Source organism: Schistocerca piceifrons, chromosome 8 (genome assembly GCF_021461385.2).
Source record: "Schistocerca piceifrons isolate TAMUIC-IGC-003096 chromosome 8, iqSchPice1.1, whole genome shotgun sequence".
Classification (NCBI taxonomy): Eukaryota; Metazoa; Arthropoda; class Insecta; order Orthoptera; family Acrididae; genus Schistocerca; species Schistocerca piceifrons.
This window is the reverse complement of record NC_060145.1, coordinates 399,428,408-399,450,675: the sequence shown is the minus strand read 5'-3', so window position 1 is coordinate 399,450,675 and position 22,268 is coordinate 399,428,408. Positions and strand designations below refer to the sequence as shown.

Below are 22,268 nucleotides of genomic sequence, written 5' to 3'. Positions count from 1 at the left end.
TCACTACACACGTGAACAGGGTCCACAGAGTTACACTGACCACACTCTGAAAAGGGGCGGCAAAGATATGGGAGACGCAAACATAAGTATAAAGAAATTAAATGCAAAGAAACTTCCATAATAAAATAAATACGTAAGTTGATCGACGAAAGAAAGTTCAAAAATGTTCATGGAAACACCGTAATACAGCAATATAACTCACTTAGGAATGAAAAATGCAGGGAAGCCAAGGCGAAATGGAGGCAGGGAAGATACCAAGAAATCGAAAAGAACTGGTCATAGGAAGGACTGTTTCACCATACATAAAAGTCGAAACATCCTCCGTTGAAATTAAAAGCAAAGAGATTAACACTAAGAGTGCCAAAGGAATTCGACTGTTAAACGCAGAGCCGGCCGAAGTGGCCGTGCGGTTAAAGGCGCTGCAGTCTGGAACCGCAAGACCGCTACGGTCGCAGGTTCGAATCCTGCCTCGGGCATGGATGTTTGTGATGTCCTTAGGTTAGTTAGGTTTAAGTAGTTCTAAGTTCTAGGGGACTAATGACCTCGGCAGTTGAGTCCCATAGTGCTCAGAGCCATTTGAACCATTTGTTAAACGCAGAGGATAGGATGGATAGGTGCAAGAGTACACCGAAGGACTTGACTGGAATCTGCTTTTCACGTATATCAAGCGACAAAATCAACAACATTTTAATACACACACATAAAAAAACTTTACAGACTCGTAAATAAACTCTCGATTCTTCCAAGAAACAGTCAACTGCGATAATAAGATGAGATGATGACACGCGGTAATGCGCTTTAAATTTTACGCATTACGCGTGCTAGGGTAGTCCGTACACTTGCGATGATCACGGTATCCGGAAGGTTGGGGTGGTCAGTGCATCTGCCTAGTAAGCAGGAGACTCCGGTTCGTACCTCGGTCCAGCACAAATTTTCAACCTTCCCTATTGGTTTAAATCAATTGTATCTTAATTTGCTAGCCGGTTAGTAGTTCGTGACTGGCACCATTGGGTAGTACACATAACTCTGTGCACTGGCTCCTCACGTCTTCTGTGTAGCACATCATTTTTTGTCGTAATTAATGTGGCTTTTAAGTTACATTTTAGGTTGCGAAGTGTATGTCATACATGAGCTATTGCAAACGTTACATACGAGAATTGGAACTTTAATAGTGGCAACTATTTATTTACAGCTCGTACAAAACAGATACGTGTTTCAGAGTTTTACTGACCTTCAAAGTAGTCACCAGCATTGTGGATAATCCATTGCCAGCGAAGTGGAAGTCGTAGTATACTCTTACCAGTTCTTGACAGTTCGAGCGGCGCGGTCTATTGCCCGACGAATTTGTAGCAGTTCTGACGCGAATGACGTGAAGTGTTTTCTTCAGTTTAGAAATCGAGTTGAACTTACGAGGGCCTACGTCAGGGGGATGCAGTACGCGGTATAGCAGTTAGCAGCCCCATCAGTCAAACAAATCAGTAACAGCTTGCACTGTACGTACTTGAGCATTGTCCTGCAAAATAGTGGTTAGGTCCTGCAGAAAGTGTCATCACTTCTGTTTCTACGCTGTTCATTTTTGAAACACAGCCTACGACCAGCTTAGAAGTGATGACACTTTCTGCAGGACTTGACCATCATTTTGCAGGACAATCTTCAAGTACGTACAATGCAAGGTGTTACTGATTTGTTTGACTGATGGAGCTGCTAAGTACTATACCTCCTACTACACTCCTCTGACCTAGGGCCTTGTAAGTTCAACTCGATTTCTAAACTGAAGGAAACACTTCACGTCATTCGCATCAGAATTCGTCGGGCAATAGACCGCGCCGCTCAAACTATCAACACAACAGGCAGTGCTAAGAGTATCCTACGACTTCCACATCGCTGGCAACGGGTTATCCACAATGCTGGTGACTACTTTTGAAGGTCAGTAAAACTTTGAAACACGTCTCTGTTTTTTACGAACTGTAAGTAAATATTTGCCACTATTAAAGTTCCAACCCTCGTATTTCAGAGTCTTGGTCTGAGAATGGCCTTAAAGGTCCATAATTAACAAAACAAAGTTGTTGGGATCAATACTGCTTTTTAGTATAATAACAAGTGCTAGACCTTAAGCTTAAATGTCAATTAGTGTTAAATAAATTGTTTTAATCAAATATCCTTGTGGATAAGATACCATACTCTGAATTTATTGAGGTATTAGTGCCTACCCAAAATAATTTAATCTAATTCAATTCCTCATGAGCGTATATAAAATGCTAAATTTGGGGATTTCGTCTTGAAGCAGCTTTTGGTAGTGTTAAAATTAAATATCTGTGAATTATCGTTAACAACAGCACACAGCGACACCACAATGAGCTTTAGTAACCACTTAAGGAGCGACATCGGTCCTCTGCAGGTCTCCCTGCATTTCGCAACAATTCTCTAGCGTCGTGACTTCTTTTTAACAGCGTTATCAGCGAAAATCCTCATGGAGCTTTCGACGTCATTCAGTAGGTCATTTATATACAGTCTAAGAAAGATGCATCACGAACGAATTTTCCGGATGGGACGGAAATCGGTAGATGTGATTTATATTTGCTGAAAAGTAAATGATTACAATTTCGTGAAAGATTGAATCATTTATTCAAGAGAAAAAGCGTCATAACCCCAGCAAGTCAATAACGCGTTGGTCCACCTGTGACCCTTATGAAAGCAATTATTTAGCTTGCTAATGTCTGACAGAGCTGTTGGATGTCTTCCTGATCAATATCGTGCCACACCAAGGTAATGGGCGCCTCAGATCGTGAAAATCCGGAGCCGGTTGGAGTGCCCTCCCCATAATGCTCCAAACGTTCCCCGTTGGGGAGCTATCCGGCGACCTTCCCAGTCAAGACAGGGTTTCGCAAGCTCGAAGAAAAGCAGTACTCTCATCGTGTGCGAGTGGGTGTTGTCTTGCTGAAATTTAAGCCCAGATTGTATTGCTCTAAAGGGCAACAACACGGGACGTAACATGTCGACGTGCCGCTGTGCTTGCAAGGGTGCTGCGGATGACTGCCAAAGGGGTAATCCTATGGACACAAATGACACCCCACGCCATTACTCCGGGATGGCGGGCCGTATGGTGGGCGACAGTCAGGCTGACATCCCACCGCTGTCCAGGACGTCTATAGACATGTCTTTGGCCTGTAATCTCACTGGCTGGAGCAGAATTGTCTTCAGTGATGCGTCCCGCTTCGGGAGCCCCGGTGACCATCGAAGCCGTGACTGGAGTTGGCCTCCAGCCATCTCGTTATTTTGACGATTTAATGTGCCAGTCGGGCGAAATTTAGCACAATATCCCTCAGCAGGACATTCAACAGCTCTGTCAGTCAATACCAAGCCAAATAACTGCTTGTTTAAGGGCCAGAGCTGGCCCAACGCGTTATTGACTTGCTCAATTTTGTGAAACTCTTCCTCTCTAAGAAATCATCCAATTTTTCAGAAGTAGTAATCATTTGTTTGTCTGTACATATACATCTACCGGTTTTAGTCCCGTTCGGATCATTTCTTCGTGGTGCGTCCCTTCATTTTTGTCTTAGAGTGCACATTGTAAAAAGTAATGGTCCTATAACACTCCCTTGCAGTACGCCCGAAGATATTTTTAAGTCAGAAAATTTCTCTCTGTTGAGAATGACATGCTGTGTTCTGTTTGCTGTGAACTCTTCAGTCCAGTCATACAACTGGGCTGATGTTCTGACCGTCGCATTTTGTTCATTAGGTGGCAGCCCGGAACTATATTGGATGCCTTCCGGTCGACAAGGAACACGGCATCTACTGGTTTCTGGGGCCTGTGGACGAACAGAGGAAGTTTCGTGTCACACGATCACTGTTTTCGAAACCCATGTTGATTTCTAAACAGGAAATTTTCGGTCTCAAGAAACAGTAAAAATATCTTTTCTCGTGAGCCGCTACTGCGAAATCAAAGGTGGCTTTTCGAAGCTTTCGCTGAATCGTCCAACAGATCTGAGAAGCTATCCCAATACTGTTGGAGAGCCTCTGCAACGCTTTTCGAGTTTAGGGGGAATACCAAGTGGGCTGAAGCGTGAATGGGAAATTGGATTGAGGAGGGAGGCATTGTTGTCCAAAGCCACTATACCAGCGTAGTGGTTAGCGCATCTGCATAATCAGCAGGTGATCCAGTTTCGAATCCTAGTCTTAGTACAAATTGGCATTCGTCGCTTCAGTCTGCATAAAAACACCACTATCAAGTGGCCATCCCGTTTCTCTTGGTTGGCGAGTGTATAATGAAACGTCACTCTATTTTAGTGGTACGTCGCTGGGATGTAGCTTATATACTGCACCAGTTGTTACGTACGTCCCTTTCCCATAATACCAACATGCCCCGGTATCCATTGTAGATGAATCAGTTGACACAGCTTCTTTGCTCTATTGAGACTTCTCGGTATATCGTGTGTCAAGGGATTTACAGTTTCTTCTGTGACTGGCCTTGGGAGAGTCTGTAGGGTACTCTTTGAATCAGTGCAGATCAGGACTTTGTGTATGTCGCCTTCTCATGTGGCTTCCTGTTCTGACCACATAGTGTATCAGCGTTCGTTCCTGTGAACAACAAAGTCTGACATTCATTATTCATTAACTGCCCAACACGTCTTCTCATGAATGCGTCATTTCGCCTATCCTGTAGAGGGTTCTCGACGCTGCTGCAGTCAGTAGTATTATTCCTGATGACGATTTACGCTACAGCTGTTGAAAGATCGAGGATTTCATTATAAATCACGTGGCTTGAAAGCCGAGAAGATTTTATGTATTCATTGACCGACTGACCACAGAAAAAGCTGGAAGAGTAATTTTCGTCTGTAGAGTGTCTATACTTTCTGTTGACGATGTTTCCGCAAACCTAAACATATCACCCTATCATGGTGAACATTAATAAAACCGACAAATTGCAGGGACGGATTCCTGACTGGAATCTGAGGAAAAATGTGCTGTGAACATGTGTCCGGAAATGAATCGTTCCCACAGCAGACTGCGCTCACTAATGAAAGTTCCTCTCACCACATGCCGTGTGTTCCTTGTGTGTTGCAGGCTGTGTGATTGACGCAGCGCACTGTAAGCAACAGAATGGGCCGGTATTCACGTCGGAAACAAGCCGTGTGCACGGACAAGCAGATAGAAACGGTCGAGGGGCTGTTTCAAAACAAGTGCCTTCACAGACACAAACCACATCATTTCAGCCCTTTTTGGGTCTTTATGCGATAATGGGACCTTTCAGACCGACAAACGTGCAAGGAGGCAGCGGACTATGCGTACACCAGATCTGGAGGATCGGGTTCACAGGATACTCAAACGAAACCTTTTACAAGCTCCAGGCAAGAGGCACGCCAACATGGAGTAGGCCAAAGTATTTATTTATTTATTTTATTTATTTATTGAATTATTTAACCTGGCAAGATTAGGGCCATCAGGCCCTCTCTTACATCTAACCAGGGATTCTACTTATTTTACATTCATATGTTTTAGTAGGCATGTTAAACTACATCTAGTACAAAAAGTGAAATAAACAATTTGAAAGGCACACCTGGAAAAATACATACATATAGAGTTTATATTCTTAGGTCACAAGTACTGTTATAATTAGACATTATTGAAGAGACAGATTTTAGATAGGAGTGCTGGCAGCAGGGAGTATGAGGGAGACTCATGGTGAAGGGAGGAGAAGAATAGAGACATGATGAAACATAATTAAAGAAATATAAAGGAAAAGAAGATTGCGTGGCTAATAGAGATAGATGAAGAGGAAGGCATCTCAGGAGCAAGATAGGAGACGCTAGCTTTGCTATTTGACAGATGAGGGGATTGTCCTTGTACATTAATTTTGTACGATTATGTATGTCCTATATGACACTCGGTACTATCCTTATCACCTGCAAGGATTATCAGCAGTGGATTTTCCTCTACGGGAAGGATTTTGTCGATTATTTTTGCACCTGTCCATCACAATTATTGGATTTCTTCATCATTCCTCTTCACTGATGGACATCATCAGTCTGCATAATCGTCACCTACGAGTTACAGACAGTCCTCAGGCAGTGGTATCTTATCAGCATCGGTTCAACATCAGTATGTGGACAGGGATTCTTGGAGACCACATCCATGGACTGGTTATTTTCCACAATGTCTTGACAGAGGAACCTATCTGGACTTCCTGCGAATACTCTGCCTAAGTTGCTTGAGAATGTGCCCTTGGCAATGCGATACGTTGATTTCTGTATGATGAAGATCCACCCCACTTCCGCATTACAGTTCGCTAACACCTCAATAACATCTTCCCCAGACTTTATACAGGACACGGAGGCCCCCTTGACTTTTACGTCAGGGGACATCTGGAAAGCCTGGTGTACGCTGAACCAGTTCCTGATGTGCAGACCGTTCAACAGCATGTTCACGTCTGTGACGCTATTTGGGGAGAGGCCAGAATGACGTGCGAAAGAGGTCAACAATGCATGACGCGACGTGTGAATGCGTTCATTGCATCTCATCAAGGCCACTTTGAACATGTGTTGTGACGTGAATGCGATGCAGCTTTGTACTGTGTTCTGGGCCGATATATTCTCGTTGCACGGATACCTTCCGTTTCCAGTCAGGAATCCGTCCCTGCAGTTTGTTGGTTTTATTAATGTTCATCCTGTATACAACAAGCTCTAGCTGTATCAAAATAATAACTGTTTCGGAACATAGGCTCCAAACTGTAGTGCAGAAAAATAGAAGACATAAATGATATTGTTTTTGCATGCACACGGATTAAAACGAAGACAGACTGTGTCCAGAAGAAGCGCAGTGCTTATTTTCGAAATAACATCTGCTCGCTATGCCCCTCAGCAATGTCACTTTGTGGGGATACCACACCAAGTAACAGCAGATTAGTGTTGGAATAATTGAAGACGAACTCATCTGAAGCACTACATTCTGTCACTTAGCACACTACCGAAGGTGTTTATGCGTAGTCTGCGGCGCTCCCACCGGGATGTGTAAGTCTGAATAGCATTAGACTTAAGGTTCTGACAAGGCCGGTTAATTTCAATGTCCCTAGAGTCTCAATGGAAGAGTCTGACAGTATCGAATGATATTAACGGCTCCCACGAGCATGTCGCTGAACTTAGCGATGTTCACTGGAGGTGAAGGTGGCATGCGTTCGGAAGCTGTGCTGGGTCTACAGCAGCAGACATCAGTTGACTGCCTGCGGCGGAACAGCCTGAATCGGGGCTGACGCCGTCCTAAATACTCTCATAGTGAAGGTATGACTGCATTCGATAGTCACAGTGGATGCAGCAAAAGATCTGCAGCAGGTGCAGCCCCTGTCACGGGTGAGTACGCCACCTGTTCTGTTGCACGCCAGGGTCCTCAGCGGTCCGAGCTGCAAATGTCTTGATTCGCTAGACTGTGCAATCGTTGAGTCGCAGGGGCTGTGCATGCCGCATCCCGCCTCACAGATGTGTGTTGCAGGCTGGCATCGGCGCCTGCTGACTTACACGATGCACCACAATACAAGATGTCCCATTCAAACCTCCCCGATTTCAAGGACCCAGGGGGAAACACACACTAGATCGACAATGAATAATGCACCACATTGTAGAGCATCTGAAAGAATTTATTTATTTACCATCAATACACCTCTACATGTGAACCATTTGTAGCACGAAGAATATCGAGTCTATATTCAATTTCTTGCCAAGTTCTTTGTAACATTTCCTCTGTTATTGCTGCAATCGCATTAGTGATACGATGAAGCAACGTAGGAATATCGTCCACTTTGGTCGCATACACGCGGTCCTTCACGAATGAAAAAATCGAGAGGCGTAGTGTTGGGTGAAAGTGGTGGCCAGGCAATGGGTCCTCCGTGTCTGATCCAACTATTGGGAAATTTCCTATCCAGGAACTGGCGAATAGGCCTTCATCAATATGGCGGAGCTTCACCTTGTTGAAAAATAATGTTGAATTGCAAGTCTGAGGGTAAACAAACTGCTCCAACATGTCCAGATACACTGACCCATTCACTGTTTGTTCCGCAAAGAAGAACGGTCCAACAATGATGTCGTTCATTAGCTCGCACCAGACGTTTAGTTTTGGCTATCACGAACATGTTCAATGACAACGTGCGGATTTTGCGAACCCCAAATCCGAACATTATGCCTATTAACCGTTCCTGATAGATGAAAGGTTGCCTCATTTGAGAATAAACATCTTTCCAGGAAGCTGGCATCCATATCAACACGCTGCAGCTTATCTGCAGCAAATTGTTGAAGGCGTGGTTTTTCGTTCGGTGTCAGATGTTGCAGAAATTGCACTTTGTAAGAACGCATACGAAGACGCTGGTGAACTACTCGATACAATGTTGGTATCTCGTTTAAGAGAACCACCTATATTAAAACGAATTGTACGAATAGGCCTCACCGATCTAGCAATAAACGTGAAAAAAATGTGTTGTGTATACAGGAACTGGTTTTTTAAAGTACAGAAATGGAACTACTTCAAGTTTGAATTTTCTGAGAAGCGTTTCTTATTGTTATCATAAGGAATAAAAGTACAGTAAAACTTTAATGTTTTATCGCACCCAAACTAGTTATGATATTCACACCATGTTTGTCTTATGTGACACCCAACCCACAAAATTTGTGTGCCATTCAGTCAACTTCACCATGTACGCCGTTTGATAGCACAATATCCAGTGTGTATTCAAACTCGATCCACACTCGGCGTAACATCTCCGCATCAACTCTGGTACTGATAACAAGGATTTGGTTCTTTAAACCATTGATGTTGTTGACAGGTGCCTGATACACTTTGTCCTTGACGTACCCTGACAGAGAGAAGTCCATCAGTGTGACGTCAGGCGATCTAGGCCAGGAAACTGGACTACCTCTGCCATTTTGGCTTGTCGCCTAGTTTCAGTATGTGCAACAGCTGCAGTCCCTGTGGATACATCTGTAAATTTTTACTAAGGACCCAGTGCATGGTCGCCCTAGGTCTAGGGATTTGCAGCTCTTGAGACGTTCTTAAACAGACTTCTGCGGTGAATGTTGAAAAGCCAAACGTATCCGTTTATGTCGGCTTCGCTTGTTCCAGGTCGTCCACTATCATACTCCATATCAAAGCTTTCTGTCTGCAGAAGTTCCCGTACCAAAAGGGTACCGACTTCCGCAATGGTGATTGCTTCCTGTACTTTGTTTGGAAGCTCCTTTGAACGTGCATGTCCAATTTTGTTCAAACAAACCATTCCACACACTGTGTCTTTTCTCGACCTATTGTTATTATGCTTCACTCACGAAAACAAGAAATACAAACAGACAAGACTTTGTGAGTTTGTCTCTCACGTAAGCCAAACATGGTGTGAATATATCAGTTAGTTTGGTTGCTATAACACAAGTAATTTGTAGTACACCTTAGTTTCCACGTCTTGTTAAATACCTTGACAGGTGTCCCGTTATGGGTGTGAGTATGAGCTGGCAGCCATTTAACAGGGCGTAAGAACAGTGTCCAAAAAATTTATAGCTGACGAAGGCCAGAGAATAGAGCCACACCGTGTCAACGAAATTCAGTTTCAAAATCGACAGAAATTGCTGCTGCCACAGATTGAAAATGCATCAAAGACTTTCAGATCGAACATTGTGCAGGGAACTGCATGCAGTGGACATCTGGAATAGGGTGCTTTGCGAAAGACCAACCTCACGAGGCACATAAAGCTGCACGTTTTCAATGGGCCAAAAATTACAAAACTGGAATGTAGCTGACTTGAAGTGTGTAAGACAATCCGACAATTCCAAATTTTATCTCTTTTCAAATAATGCAAGGCTTCGAGTGAACCGACGACCAAATGGGGCATTTAATCTGCAGCGTGCAGAGGATGCAGTCGTGGACTCGGATCCTATCAATCAATGGTATTCGAGTTTAGGGGGCTTACCATGAGGGCTGAGATGTGAATGAGAAATTGGACTGAAGACGAAGGACTCCTGGGTTGTCCGTACAGTTGTGCAAAGCCACTGTCCCAGGGTGGCGTAGTGGTTAGCGCTTCTGCCCTTTGAGCAGGAGACCGTGGTTCGAATCCTGGTCGCAGTACAAATTTTCATTCGTTGCTTCAATCTGCATATATACATCCATCATTCAGTTTACCATGAAAATGAATCAAGACGTTTATTTCAACACTGTCGGTGACCAAGTGTTTCACTTTCTGTGGAACATCATGGTGAGTATGATGTGGGCAGCATCACCTTCCAAAATGAAGTCAGCCTTTTTCGCGGAGCTGCGCACATACTTTCCGTGTTTGATGAACACTCAGGTGCCTTGATGCTCGTCGTGAGGGTCGCTTAATCCCATAAAAATGTCTGAGACTAATTGGAACAGTGGATAAAACTTAGTGATCACCTCTGCAATTTGGGAGCTCCCACAGCATCTCAACTATTCAAGAACAGTCTTAACCGCATTTTTTATTATTATTATACCACCAACCGGTTTCAACCCGACGTAGGGGTCATCTTCTGGGCGTTTACACTGTGAAATTATAGATATCCGTCAGAAAGACTCCATTATACAGCTAAAATTACGTAAATTTAAAATATGTTTGCCGTTGGTCGACTGCTGGTGGTGTCACTCCTGCCTACATAACGGCAGGAAACTATGCGAGACTAACCCTTCATATGGTCTTAAATAGCGTGATGAGGTCATGTGATTAGACGGCAACACCCCCAGCGGCAATCAACGGCATTTAATACAATTTATTATATGTAATTGCTAGTCGCCTTGGTTTAACATAAATTTAAGTGACAATAAATAACAGAAAACGGAACCATTCCATTTAAAAAGAGTTACAATTGTAGTGTTGGTTATAAAATAATAACAAATGTTCCGTAGTTAGCTCGTAAAATTCGTAAAAGTGCCATAATATAAAGTAAAACAATTTGTCACACACAAAAACTGGTGTCGTCTTGTATTATAATATACAAAGATAACACCATACGAACACACCAACTGCTACCATGAGGACGCCGTCCTCGCTACACGCCTGATATACGCTTTGTAATCCATGGCAACGGCGTCCTCGCCACAAGGAGTAGAGGGCTCTGTAATCCTTCCATATTAGCCGTTTTAATAAATTGACTCAAATTTTTTCGACGTAAATGTACGAATAGATATACTATAATACAAGACGACACCAGTTTTTGTCCGTCACAAATTGTTTTACTTTAAATTATGGCACATAATGTAATATACTTTTACGAATTTTATGAGTTGACTACGGAACATTTGTTATTATTTTATAATTAACACTATAATTGTAACTCTTTTTAAATGGAATGGTTCTGTTTTCTGTTATTTACTGTCCCTTAAATTTATGTTAAACCAAGGTGACTAGTAATTACATATAATAAACTGTATTAAATACCATTGATCGCCGCTGGGGGTGTTGCCTTCTAATCACGTGATCTCAGCACGCTATTTAAGCCCATACGAAGGGTTAGTCTCGCGTAGTTTCCTGCTGTTATGTAGACGGGAGTGACACCACCAGCAGTCGACCAATGGGTAACATATTTTAAATTTACGTAATTTTAGCTGTTGTATAATGGAGTATTTCTGACGGATATCTATAATTTCACAGTGTAAACGCCCAGAAGATTACCACTGCGTCGGGTTGAAACCGATTGGCGGTATAATAATAATAATAAATGCGATTAAGACTTTATTTGAATAATTGATTAATCATACTAATCGCTGCTCCATCTCCACAACCATGTTTTCCAAAAATCTACAGCATCTAATGGTCAGAGAGTGGCTTCATCTGGCTCTGACATATCTCAATAAACTTGTGTCTCTTCCACATCGAATTATGGTCATTATGAAGGCTAGAGGCTGTGTTTCGCGGCATTAGCATGACACGTTCTACGGGGAAGTGGAGTGCGAACCAATTTTTTTGTCTGGTGAACTTATTTCGCCCTTTGGCATTAAATGCTACATGCATCCACTAGCTTTCAACCTTGTACTTCGTTTTATGATTCTTTACTGATTGTGTATTAGTCCAAATATACAACAGAAGTCCTTCATGGGCCTACGTGTGCTACATCTCTCCTGAATTTTAATCAGTTATTTGCTGGTGCATTGTTCTAAATACTATCTCATTTTGGGTCCTTTTGGTACCCCCTTCCTTCGCTGTGCAGCTTTCCCAGACGCTAGAGGGTACTGATCTGCCCGCAGGCCACTCGCAGTGCTGGATCGACTTCCAGGAGCGCTGGCAGTGGCGGCTCTACATGACGCTGGTGACCACCACGCTGTTCGTGCTGCCCGCGCTCATCATCACCGCCTGCTACACCGTCATCGTGCTCACCATCTGGAGCAAGAGCAAAGTCCTCACGCCGCCCAGCCGCCTCAAGAGTACGTACCTACTTCACGAATCTACAACCTTAACAGCAAATAGCGTATGCTCTACTGAATGTATAGTCAGAGATTGTGGAGAAACTTGTCAACTAATACTGGTTGCAGTATCCGGACACCTGTTACTGGAAATTAATTTGAGGTGCATCCACCATTCGTCTTTGTGACGTCTTGAAGTTTGCTGGAACACTTTCAATGACATGTCTGCATGTCTGTGGGGGATTGGTAGCCGATTCTTACTCAAGAGACGTAACCAGAGATGGTAGTAATGTTGGACGCTGGTTCTGGAACGGGGTCTGGAACGAAGCAGCAGTCCTGAATCATCCGAAAGTTATCATATGGGTTGAAGCCGGGATTCTGGGTAGACATTTCAGGAATGTTATTGTCCGCAAAACATTGCCTCACAGATGCTGCTTTGTGACAGGATCTATTGTAAGGCTGACAGAAACTATAGTCGTCTTCCAACTGTTCCTCTACTACACGCACCGTACACGATGCTGTAAGATGTGTTCCTTTCCTCCCGCAATTAGATTTTCTTAAACGCAATAAGGAGACCACAGCCCAACCTGGAAAGACTCCCCCTTATAGTAACACTACGCCCTCTTACTTCATTGTTGCACTGTATACGATGGGAGGCAATGTCTTCCAGGCATCCGTCAAATCCAAACCCTTTCGTCGTATAAGCACAGTGTATTGTGCGGTTCATCACTACAAATTACTCGTTTCTAGTCGTTCACTGTCCACTCGCGTCGGTCTTTAGACTACCTCAAGCTTCGCTTAGCACTGACTACAGAGATGTGTATACTTATATGGATATCGTGTCTGTTCTTTCGGCTCTCGGTGGCTCAGATGGATTGCCGGCACGGTAGCTCTGCGTGTTCGGTCAGAGGGTTAGACGTCCTCTGTAATAAAAAAAAACTGAGTAAATGGACGAACGCTGAACTTCAACGGGTGTCCTGGGACGTCCGCCCCGAACAAAGGCAACGAACAAAAAAAAAAAAAAAGCCCGCACGGTACCTCAGCGTGTTTGGTCATGGAGCTGGTTCGCTTCTGTAATAAAAAAACTGAGTGGAAGGATCAACAAATGAACTTTAACGGATGTCGTGTGACGTCCGCAACGACAAAACCGAACGATCAAAAACGGAAAAAAAGATGGATAGAGCGTCTGCCATGTAAGCAGGAGATCCCGGGTTCGAGTCCCGGTCGGGGCAAACAGTTTTACCTGTCCCCGTTGATATAGGCATGCCCGAAAGAACAGACATCATATCCATATAAGTATATAGTTCAGGCAACACCATCCATGACCTCCTCCTTCTGTGTGGATGTACACATATTCCCCGAACTCTTACGGGACTTGGAAAGAATGTCATCCACGAGTAATGAGTGTGTTGGGGTGGGACACATTGAATGCAGTGTGTGGACATACAAAGTGAGAACGTGGGTCTCGCGGGAGGCGTGCGCGAGATAGTCCCTGCAGTCGCGCTCTCCTCTGTGCCCTCAGTGGCTCAGATGGATAGAGCCTCTGCCATGTAAGCAGGAGATCCCGGGTTCGAGTCCCCGTTGATATAGATCAACGTCCGTGATCAGCTGAAGGTATTAATATAATTCTACTTTCGACATAGATGTGTGGCTTATGAGGAGCTGTTCGACCATTATATTCCGTTCTTTTTAACCCGCTAAACACAGTCATTGTGTGCACTGCCAATAGCACTTTGGCACTGATGGGTGAGATCTTCAGCTGATTTCCTGTGACTTTTTTTGCGACTGCCCTCAGCAATGCTCGACGGTCCCTGTCCATAAGTTTAAGTGTCCTGACGCAGGATAGAGGGGAGACAGGGGGTCTGAGTTCAGTCTGCGATTTCCGAGCGGTGAGAAGCAAATGCAGAGAGACAAATTCGCAGTGAAGGCAGGCTGCTGACTTGTGTTAGCGCCAAACACTGTCACAAGGCACCTACCAGAGGCGAGGATTTTGGGACTCGACAGAATGATTGCAGCGAGAGACTCATGTAATTTAGGGGTCTGATTAATAATATTAGCGATCGAACTAACGACTACGCTAATGGCTAATTCTGAACGGAGGAAAAAACAAAGTAGGCTCCAAGTGAGCAAAACAGCCACGTCGGAGCTTACCGAGGTTGGCGACGAGCGACACGGAGTCGGTGCCCCAGTGATCTGTTTCAAAACTAAAGCACCATGACGGCGCGCTATGTCTCGCTTCCTTTAGTCGTCCTAACAATGCACTGGAACTTAATAAGCTTCGGCCAGCACGTCGAGTCTCTCTGCGACACAAGGGCGCCTCTGACAAACCACATTTACATTTTTCCCCTTCTCCTGCTCGGTAAGTGGGAATGTATCTGAACTTTAAGTTGACAAACTCCTTATAAACGTAGGCTTCACGGCCATTGTCACATTCAATAAAAAATTTCTGGGTTTGTGACCGCATTTTCAATATATACACTCCTGGAAATTGAAATAAGAACACCGTGAATTCATTGTCCCAGGAAGGGGAAACTTTATTGACACATTCCTGGGGTCAGATACATCACATGATCACACTGACAGAACCACAGGCACATAGACACAGGCAACAGAGCATGCACAATGTCGGCACTAGTACAGTGTATATCCACCTTTCGCAGCAATGCAGGCTGCTATTCTCCCATGGAGACGATCGTAGAGATGCTGGATGTAGTCCTGTGGAACGGCTTGCCATGTCATTTCCACCTGGCGCCTCAGTTGGACCAGCGTTCGTGCTGGACGTGCAGACCGCGTGAGACGACGCTTCATCCAGTCCCAAACATGCTCAATGGGGCACAGATCCGGAGATCTTGCTGGCCAGGGTAGTTGACTTACACCTTCTAGAGCACGTTGGGTGGCACGGGATACATGCGGACGTGCATTGTCCTGTTGGAACAGCAAGTTCCCTTGCCGGTCTAGGAATGGTAGAACGATGGGTTCGATGACGGTTTGGATGTACCGTGCACTATTCAGTGTCCCCTCGACGATCACCAGTGGTGTACGGCCAGTGTAGGAGATCGCTCCCCACACCATGATGTCGGGTGTTGGCCCTGTGTGCCTCGGTCGTATGCAGTCCTGATTGTGGCGCTCATCTGCACGGCGCCAAACACGCATACGACCATCATTGGCACCAAGGCAGAAGCGACTCTCATCGCTGAAGACGACACGTCTCCATTCGTCCCTCCATTCACGCCTGTCGCGACACCACTGGAGGCGGGCTGCACGATGTTGGGGCGTGAGCGGAAGACGGCCTAACGGTGTGCGGGACCGTAGCCCAGCTTCATGGAGACGGTTGCGAATGGTCCTCGCCGATACCCCAGGAGCAACAGTGCCCTTATTTGCTGGGAAGTGGCGGTGCGGTCCCCTACGGCACTGCGTAGGATCCTACGGTCTTGGCGTGCATCCGTGCGTCGCTGCGGTCCGGTCCCAGGTCGACGGGCACGTGCACCTTCCGCCGACCACTGGCGACAACATCGATGTACTGTGGAGACCTCACGCCCCACGTGTTGAGCAATTCGGCGGTACGTCCACCTGGCCTCCCGCATGCCCACTATACGCCCTCGCTCAAAGTCCGTCAACTGCACATACGGTTCACGTCCACGCTGTCGCGGCATGCTACCAGTGTTAAAGACTGCGATGGAGCTCCGTATGCCACGGCAAACTGGCTGACACTGACGGCGGCGGTGCACAAATGCTGCGCAGCTAGCGCCATTCGACGGCCAACACCGCGGTTCCTGGTGTGTCCGCTGTGCCGTGCGTGTGATCATTGCTTGTACAGCCCTCTCGCAGTGTCTGGAGCAAGTATGGTGGGTCTGACACACCGGTGTCAATGTGTTCTTTTTTCCATTTCCAGGAGTGTATAAAACTACCGACCTTTCGGGTCCTGTTGCAAGTAACCTTCAGTTTGCTTTTATTATTATTAACTGCAACACGGACCGAAAGGCCGGCAGTTTTATATACGGTGTTTTCAAAAAGTCTTTCCGCAGTGCCGTATGATTGTTAGCTGCGCGTGCCTAATGTCGCAGTGAATATACCGAAATGAAACTCAGTGAAATACAAGTTATTAATTTATTGAATATTAATTTTTACTTACAGATTTTCACATTAAATTTTGAAACTGTCCCCCCTATTGTTGAATACGCAATTCAATTCGTCTAATCATGTTTCCAAACACAAGCTCCAACATTTCTTCTGTTTTCAATTCATCGACGGATTTTGGACGGTTTTTATGGACAGTTGCTATCGCTGCACCCCAGAAGAAAAACTCAGGTGGTGTTAGGTCAGGCAATCGTGGAGGCCAAAATCCCTGTGAAATTATGCGATCACCAGAAACATCAGCAAGCAGTGACACTGAAACGCGAGCTGTATGCGCAGTTGCACCATCTTGTTGAAAGTAACCGTTCAGTATTTCACTTAACACAAGTTCTCCTATGAATGGGTACAGAATATCACTGCAGTATCGTTGTGCGTTTATTGTTTCGTTGAAAAATATGGGACCCACAATCCGACGTCTAGAAATTGCAATCCAAACTCCTATTTTCACAGAATGAAGTGGTTAGTCATGAATACACAATGGATTTGCAGTACTCCACATACGAGAATTTTGCGAGTTCAGGTGCCCGGATAAATAAAACCACGCCTCATCAGTGAAAAACGTTTCATTAATAATATCCCTTCCATTTTTTTGAAAGAAATTTTTGAACTATTGACAATAATGCAGTCTCTTGCCATGAGCAGTTGCAGTTCTTGCACGACTATCACTTTGTATGGGAAAAGTTCTAATTTTTTCCTTACAGCTGTGTGAGCCGTTCCGACACTAACATCGATTTCCTCGACGACTTTTCTTACTGACTTGTTTGGACTCATGGACATTTTATCGGCAATATCCTCAGACAAAACGCTAGGACGACCACTTCTCGTGCATCTGTCACTGAACCCGTACTTCGAAATTTGTTAGTCAAATCTCGCACAGTATTGCGATGTGGGAGTGTTGCCTCCGAGAAAACTGCATTAAATGTTTGACGAACTGAAACTGTGTATTTACTGCCAGCTTTGAACACTTGTTCGTCTAAAAACACACGTTCTTCAATGGTTAGCATTTTAACAGTGACGAAAACGAAACAAACGAACTAAGAAACTAAACGTGAACGTTCTCGTCAACACGTAACGACACACACCAACAGTATTACTGATTCTGGCTGAGATAAACGAAACAGTGGAATGTTGGGAGAGTCCACTTGAAGGGAAGTAACCCAGGCAGGTGAACAATCATACGGCACGCGCGGCTAACAATCATACGGCACTGCGGAGAGACTTTTTGAACACCCCATATATTGACAATGAAGTCACAAACCCAGAAAAATTTTATAGAATATATCAAACTCCTTGTTTGGTAGCAACGGCGCTCATCTGATAGCTAAAAGTCAGTACCATTCCTATTATAGCCAGCAACAACAGTGCTTTACGTCACTTAGCCTCGCCCTCATTCCTTTCGTGAGTGGGGAGCTGCTGTAGTAGCTATCAACCTGTGCAAACCCACTGACTTAGCTGTTCTCAGGAGCAAGTATGGAGCTTGCTGCCTCCTCTATCCGTGGCTATCTTTTACTACGAAGCTTTCCAACAGCGTCTAGGCGATGGATGGAGTTAACAGTTAATTCCCTGAAGTGAAACTTCTCCCCTGGGACAGCTGCCCAGAGCGTATGCAATTTGCAGAGCTCTAATGTTACTTTAGCTACGGCAACCTAAACGCTACCAGTTTTGCATAGAGCATTCTGTCTCTGATTTCCTACCTTGGAGTCCCCTTAATGGCTCCCAACAGCCATAGGCGTAACGGTGTACATGTTATTAAGTCGTCAACATATGACAAAGTACATGAGGTCTTCCCGGTCTGGGTTTAGCTGTCGCTCTTCCTTCGCCTTTCCACTCCACAGACACATCACCAACAATCGACTTGGGCAACTTCAGAACTACTGAAATGTCCTTGATGGACTTTTTACTCAGGTTACATCCAGTGACAAGTCCATATTCGAAGTCACTGATCTCTCCTGAGCAACCCACCCTGCTGATACTGCTTCTCTGCTAACAACACAGTGCTTCTCAGTAACTTTTATACTGCTGGGTCAGCCTCTCGTGACGCCTGGTGGTCGATTCAGCATTGCGTAAATGTGTCCGGATACTTTTGATCAGATCGTGTAAGTAGCTTTGAACCGTGATTTATTTTCAAAGAATATTCTTAAGAATTTATTTTATTTATTAGCGATTCATCAAGAACATTAACACATTTACCACACTATGTAAGCATGGAAGTAGTTGCCAGGGAATAACTGATGAAATCATAACCAAACTCCTTTTAACAAGTGGGTATTTTATTCACTTTAATAGTGCCTAAAAGCCTTTTTTTTAAAAGAAAAAAATTTAAACTTATAATCAGGAAGCACCCTCTAAATATCAAAGTACAATTTATTCAGAGGCAGAAAGAAACAAGTTATGACTGTATGAGCTTTTGGGCAGAGAACCTTGCCGCTTCCTTTTGACACGGCCGTAGTTACGACCGCTCACAACAGCCTCTGAAAGACTACACTGGTGCAAATCTGCAACACACCAGATGACTTTAAACGAAGAGTCTTAACAATTTGCACAAGCACACAAACTATGCACCCCCCCGTAGGAGGGATGGAAATGGTACAAAACACTAACCATTAAAATATTAACCTTGCCAACGAAGGTGCAACTTGATTTTAACTTCTAAGAAAAGTCTTACAGTGAAAGGGTGGCAATTTTATATACTAAAATGATCATTTAAATAAAAGCCCATGAAATGCAATCTTATATAAAATTCTACAAGGTTAGCCAAACAAAATTTAAGATGCTCTACAGTACACAGATACCGCCTCTCATGATCATAGGCAATAATATCAAAGTTTCCAAAGATCAAAACATAATAGCAGGTACTAGGCCGTTACACTCCAAGCAATAAATTCGTTAACACACCAAATCCGACAAACATGACAGAGTCAGCTACTAACGTACGATAGATTGATAGGGAGATTACCGAACAACCCGAACCGCAGGTTGCTCTAACCCGCCCCTACTCCACAAGGGATAAACGGACCACCCAATGTATAAACAACCACCTTCCCGCGAGTGGGCAAACAGGAAAATGATGGGACGACCCCAAAGCAAAACGGCTGGTGAGCTCACCAAGAAAACAAGTAGAATTTAACAAGAGTAAATTAAACATATCACCAATCACTTAACTTCTAATAAACTGCGATTTCTCGAGAAGACCTGGCGCAGCACCCCCAAATCGCTCTCCCGAACCGTCCGCTGCCAGCCGCTTCAACGGATGCAGGAAGGCGCGCCGATCTCCCGTCTCACGGCGTCGCAGCTCGCACCGGCCAGACTGATGTGGGTTGACTCCTGTTGCTCTCGTGTCGACCGGAAGCCACTACCCCTCGCTATACGCCGCGGCCCACTGGACTCACGTGGAAACCTCACATGTGCCGACGCTCAAGACGGACAAGTCATCTTGTGTCCCAGTGCGCGACCGACCAACCGATCGATCTAACCGCTAATGGCCATTGCCTAAGCAAACTCGAGCAGACTGGCGGCCTAACGCGCAGACTCAGATGCAGGAACTAAGCCCCGACCGGACGACCACTCGCTGAGTTCTCTTACTGGTGGAGTAGAAAGACTTTAAAGGTTGATCCGAACGACAGACATACTAGCACTCCGAACGACAGACAGACATTAACTGCCTAACAAATGCGGACGAGAGACAGACTAGCAAGCTGGGGACGAGAGACTGAGCCAGACTGGCCGACTGGCGAGCTCATAGCGCCCCTTAAATGCACGTGAACAGGCTACCTTTCCCCTTTCTCACCAGAGGGAGACACCAAAGCTGCGATTGCCACAGCCGGCCGGAGTGGCCGTGCGGTTCTAGCCGCTACAGTGTGGAACCGAGGGCGAGCTCATAGCGCCCCTTAAATGCACGTGAACAGGCTACCTTTCCCCTTTCTCACCAGAGGGAGACACCAAAGCTGCGATTGCCACAGCCGGCCGGAGTGGCCGTGCGGTTCTAGCCGCTACAGTGTGGAACCGAGGGACCGCTACGGTCGCAGGTTCGAATCCTGCCTAGGGCATGGATCTGTTTGATGTCCTTAGTTAGGTTTAATTAGTTCTAAGTTCTAGGCGACTGATGACCTCAGAAGTTAATTCGCATACTGCTCAGAGCTATTTGAACCATTTTGCGATTGCCACAGCGCCACCGCCAGAAACGGAGGGCGACTGGTTTACACTACGCGCTGCGGCGCCCTCTTCAAAACAGTAATTTTTACCACGGTTCAAGCTTTCTTGTACAATTTTTCTCTACTTCAAGCGCAAGAGTTAAAGAGTCTAGTTGTGGGGCAAATGAGCAGTCCCAGCTGGGATTATTTGTGGGGGATTATTGGATCCGACATTTTCTTTACAACCAATGGGAACCACCCCCCAGCTGGGATTATTTGTGGGAGATTATTGGACCTGACATTTTCTTTACAACCAATGGGTACCACCTGAAGATTTTGGTCGAAACCGAAGGATTCGAGCTATTTTAATTTCTGGCCTGAGAAAAATCAGCCGGCCGTTGTGACCGAGCGGTTCTAGGCGCTTCAGTCCGGAACCGCGCTGCTGCTACGGTCGCCGGATCGAGTCCTGTCTCGGGCATGGATGTGTGTGGTGTACTTAGGTTGGTTAGGTTTAAGTAGTTCTGGTGATCTCAGATGTTAAGTCCCATAGTGCTTAGAGCCATTTGAACCATTTGAGAAAAATCAAAATTTTATGTCTGTGTCTGAATTTCAACTTATAAAAACCAATGCCTTACCCAGATAGCGAGTGTTTTTCCGAAATAAAGATAACGCCTATAGGGCTGCAAAAAAGCAATATATGATCATTCTTTCAGTAAATGATGCTTCTACAATAACTTTACAAACCACTGGAATGTGTAAATAACGTAAATGGCAACGGACCTGTCTCCAAAGACGAACTGAACTACTTCATGCTACGGGGACAAACATGTAAAATAATGTTTTCTCCTTTCCTGTTAGAGCTAGATGGGGGAACTAACATAATTTTGCATTATTTGGTGTTTTCTAGATTTGCAACTCATTGTCTTGTGTGGAACAATGCCCATTGCTAAGGTGAGATCTTAAGGTGCCATTGCACTCTCCGGATCACTTCTACCAATCACAGCGCACATTTCGTGTCACGGTTGCAACAGTTAGTAGTATTGTCACTATTCACTAATTATCGTGTTAGTTGATGCCATGTTTAATAAATAATGCCAGTGAGTACTTACTCTCAACAGGCATGGAAGGGTGAAGCATAAGAGTTTATCTCTGTAACACGAAAAAAGAAACAAATTCAGATCATAGTCTACCCACCGTTCTCTTCATGTCTCAAGTGTTAGTAAGGGGAGTATATAAACACGTTTCACGTACAAGTGCTCATTGCAAGGCTGAGCAGCGTGTCCCTCTTTTTTTTCAGTAAAAATGGGGCATGAATAAACCTGAAGCTGAATTGTAAGATTGGCAAGAAAGGCTGGTTGATTATTAGAATATTGATTGTGTTTAAGTTGAATCGTGAAGGATCTCAAAACATTAAAGAAAAACGGAAACTTTCAACAGCATGTACCATTGTTCGAGAAGAATGGAATACGTTTAAAAATAAAATTCTGAAACGTCAGAAGAAGAGACTCGAGATCCAAAGAAGGTAAAACAAACACCGTCGGAAAGGGCCTTGAAGCTCCAACAGTACCAACCGGCCGCCGTGTCATCCTCAGCCCTTTCACGTCACGAGAAGTGGATATAGGGGGG

At 44.8% G+C, this 22,268-nt stretch overlaps 1 protein-coding gene across 1 annotated transcript in view; it reads left to right on the top strand.

Annotated features, from left to right (window-relative positions):
- Positions 1-22,268, top strand: part of LOC124711872 (cardioacceleratory peptide receptor-like) — a 432,968-nt gene that overhangs the window by 397,593 nt on the left and 13,107 nt on the right. The window contains exon 6 of the mRNA XM_047242110.1: positions 12,223-12,399. Within this exon, the coding sequence (XP_047098066.1) occupies positions 12,223-12,399 (177 nt within the window). The remainder of the gene's footprint in view (positions 1-12,222; positions 12,400-22,268) is intronic.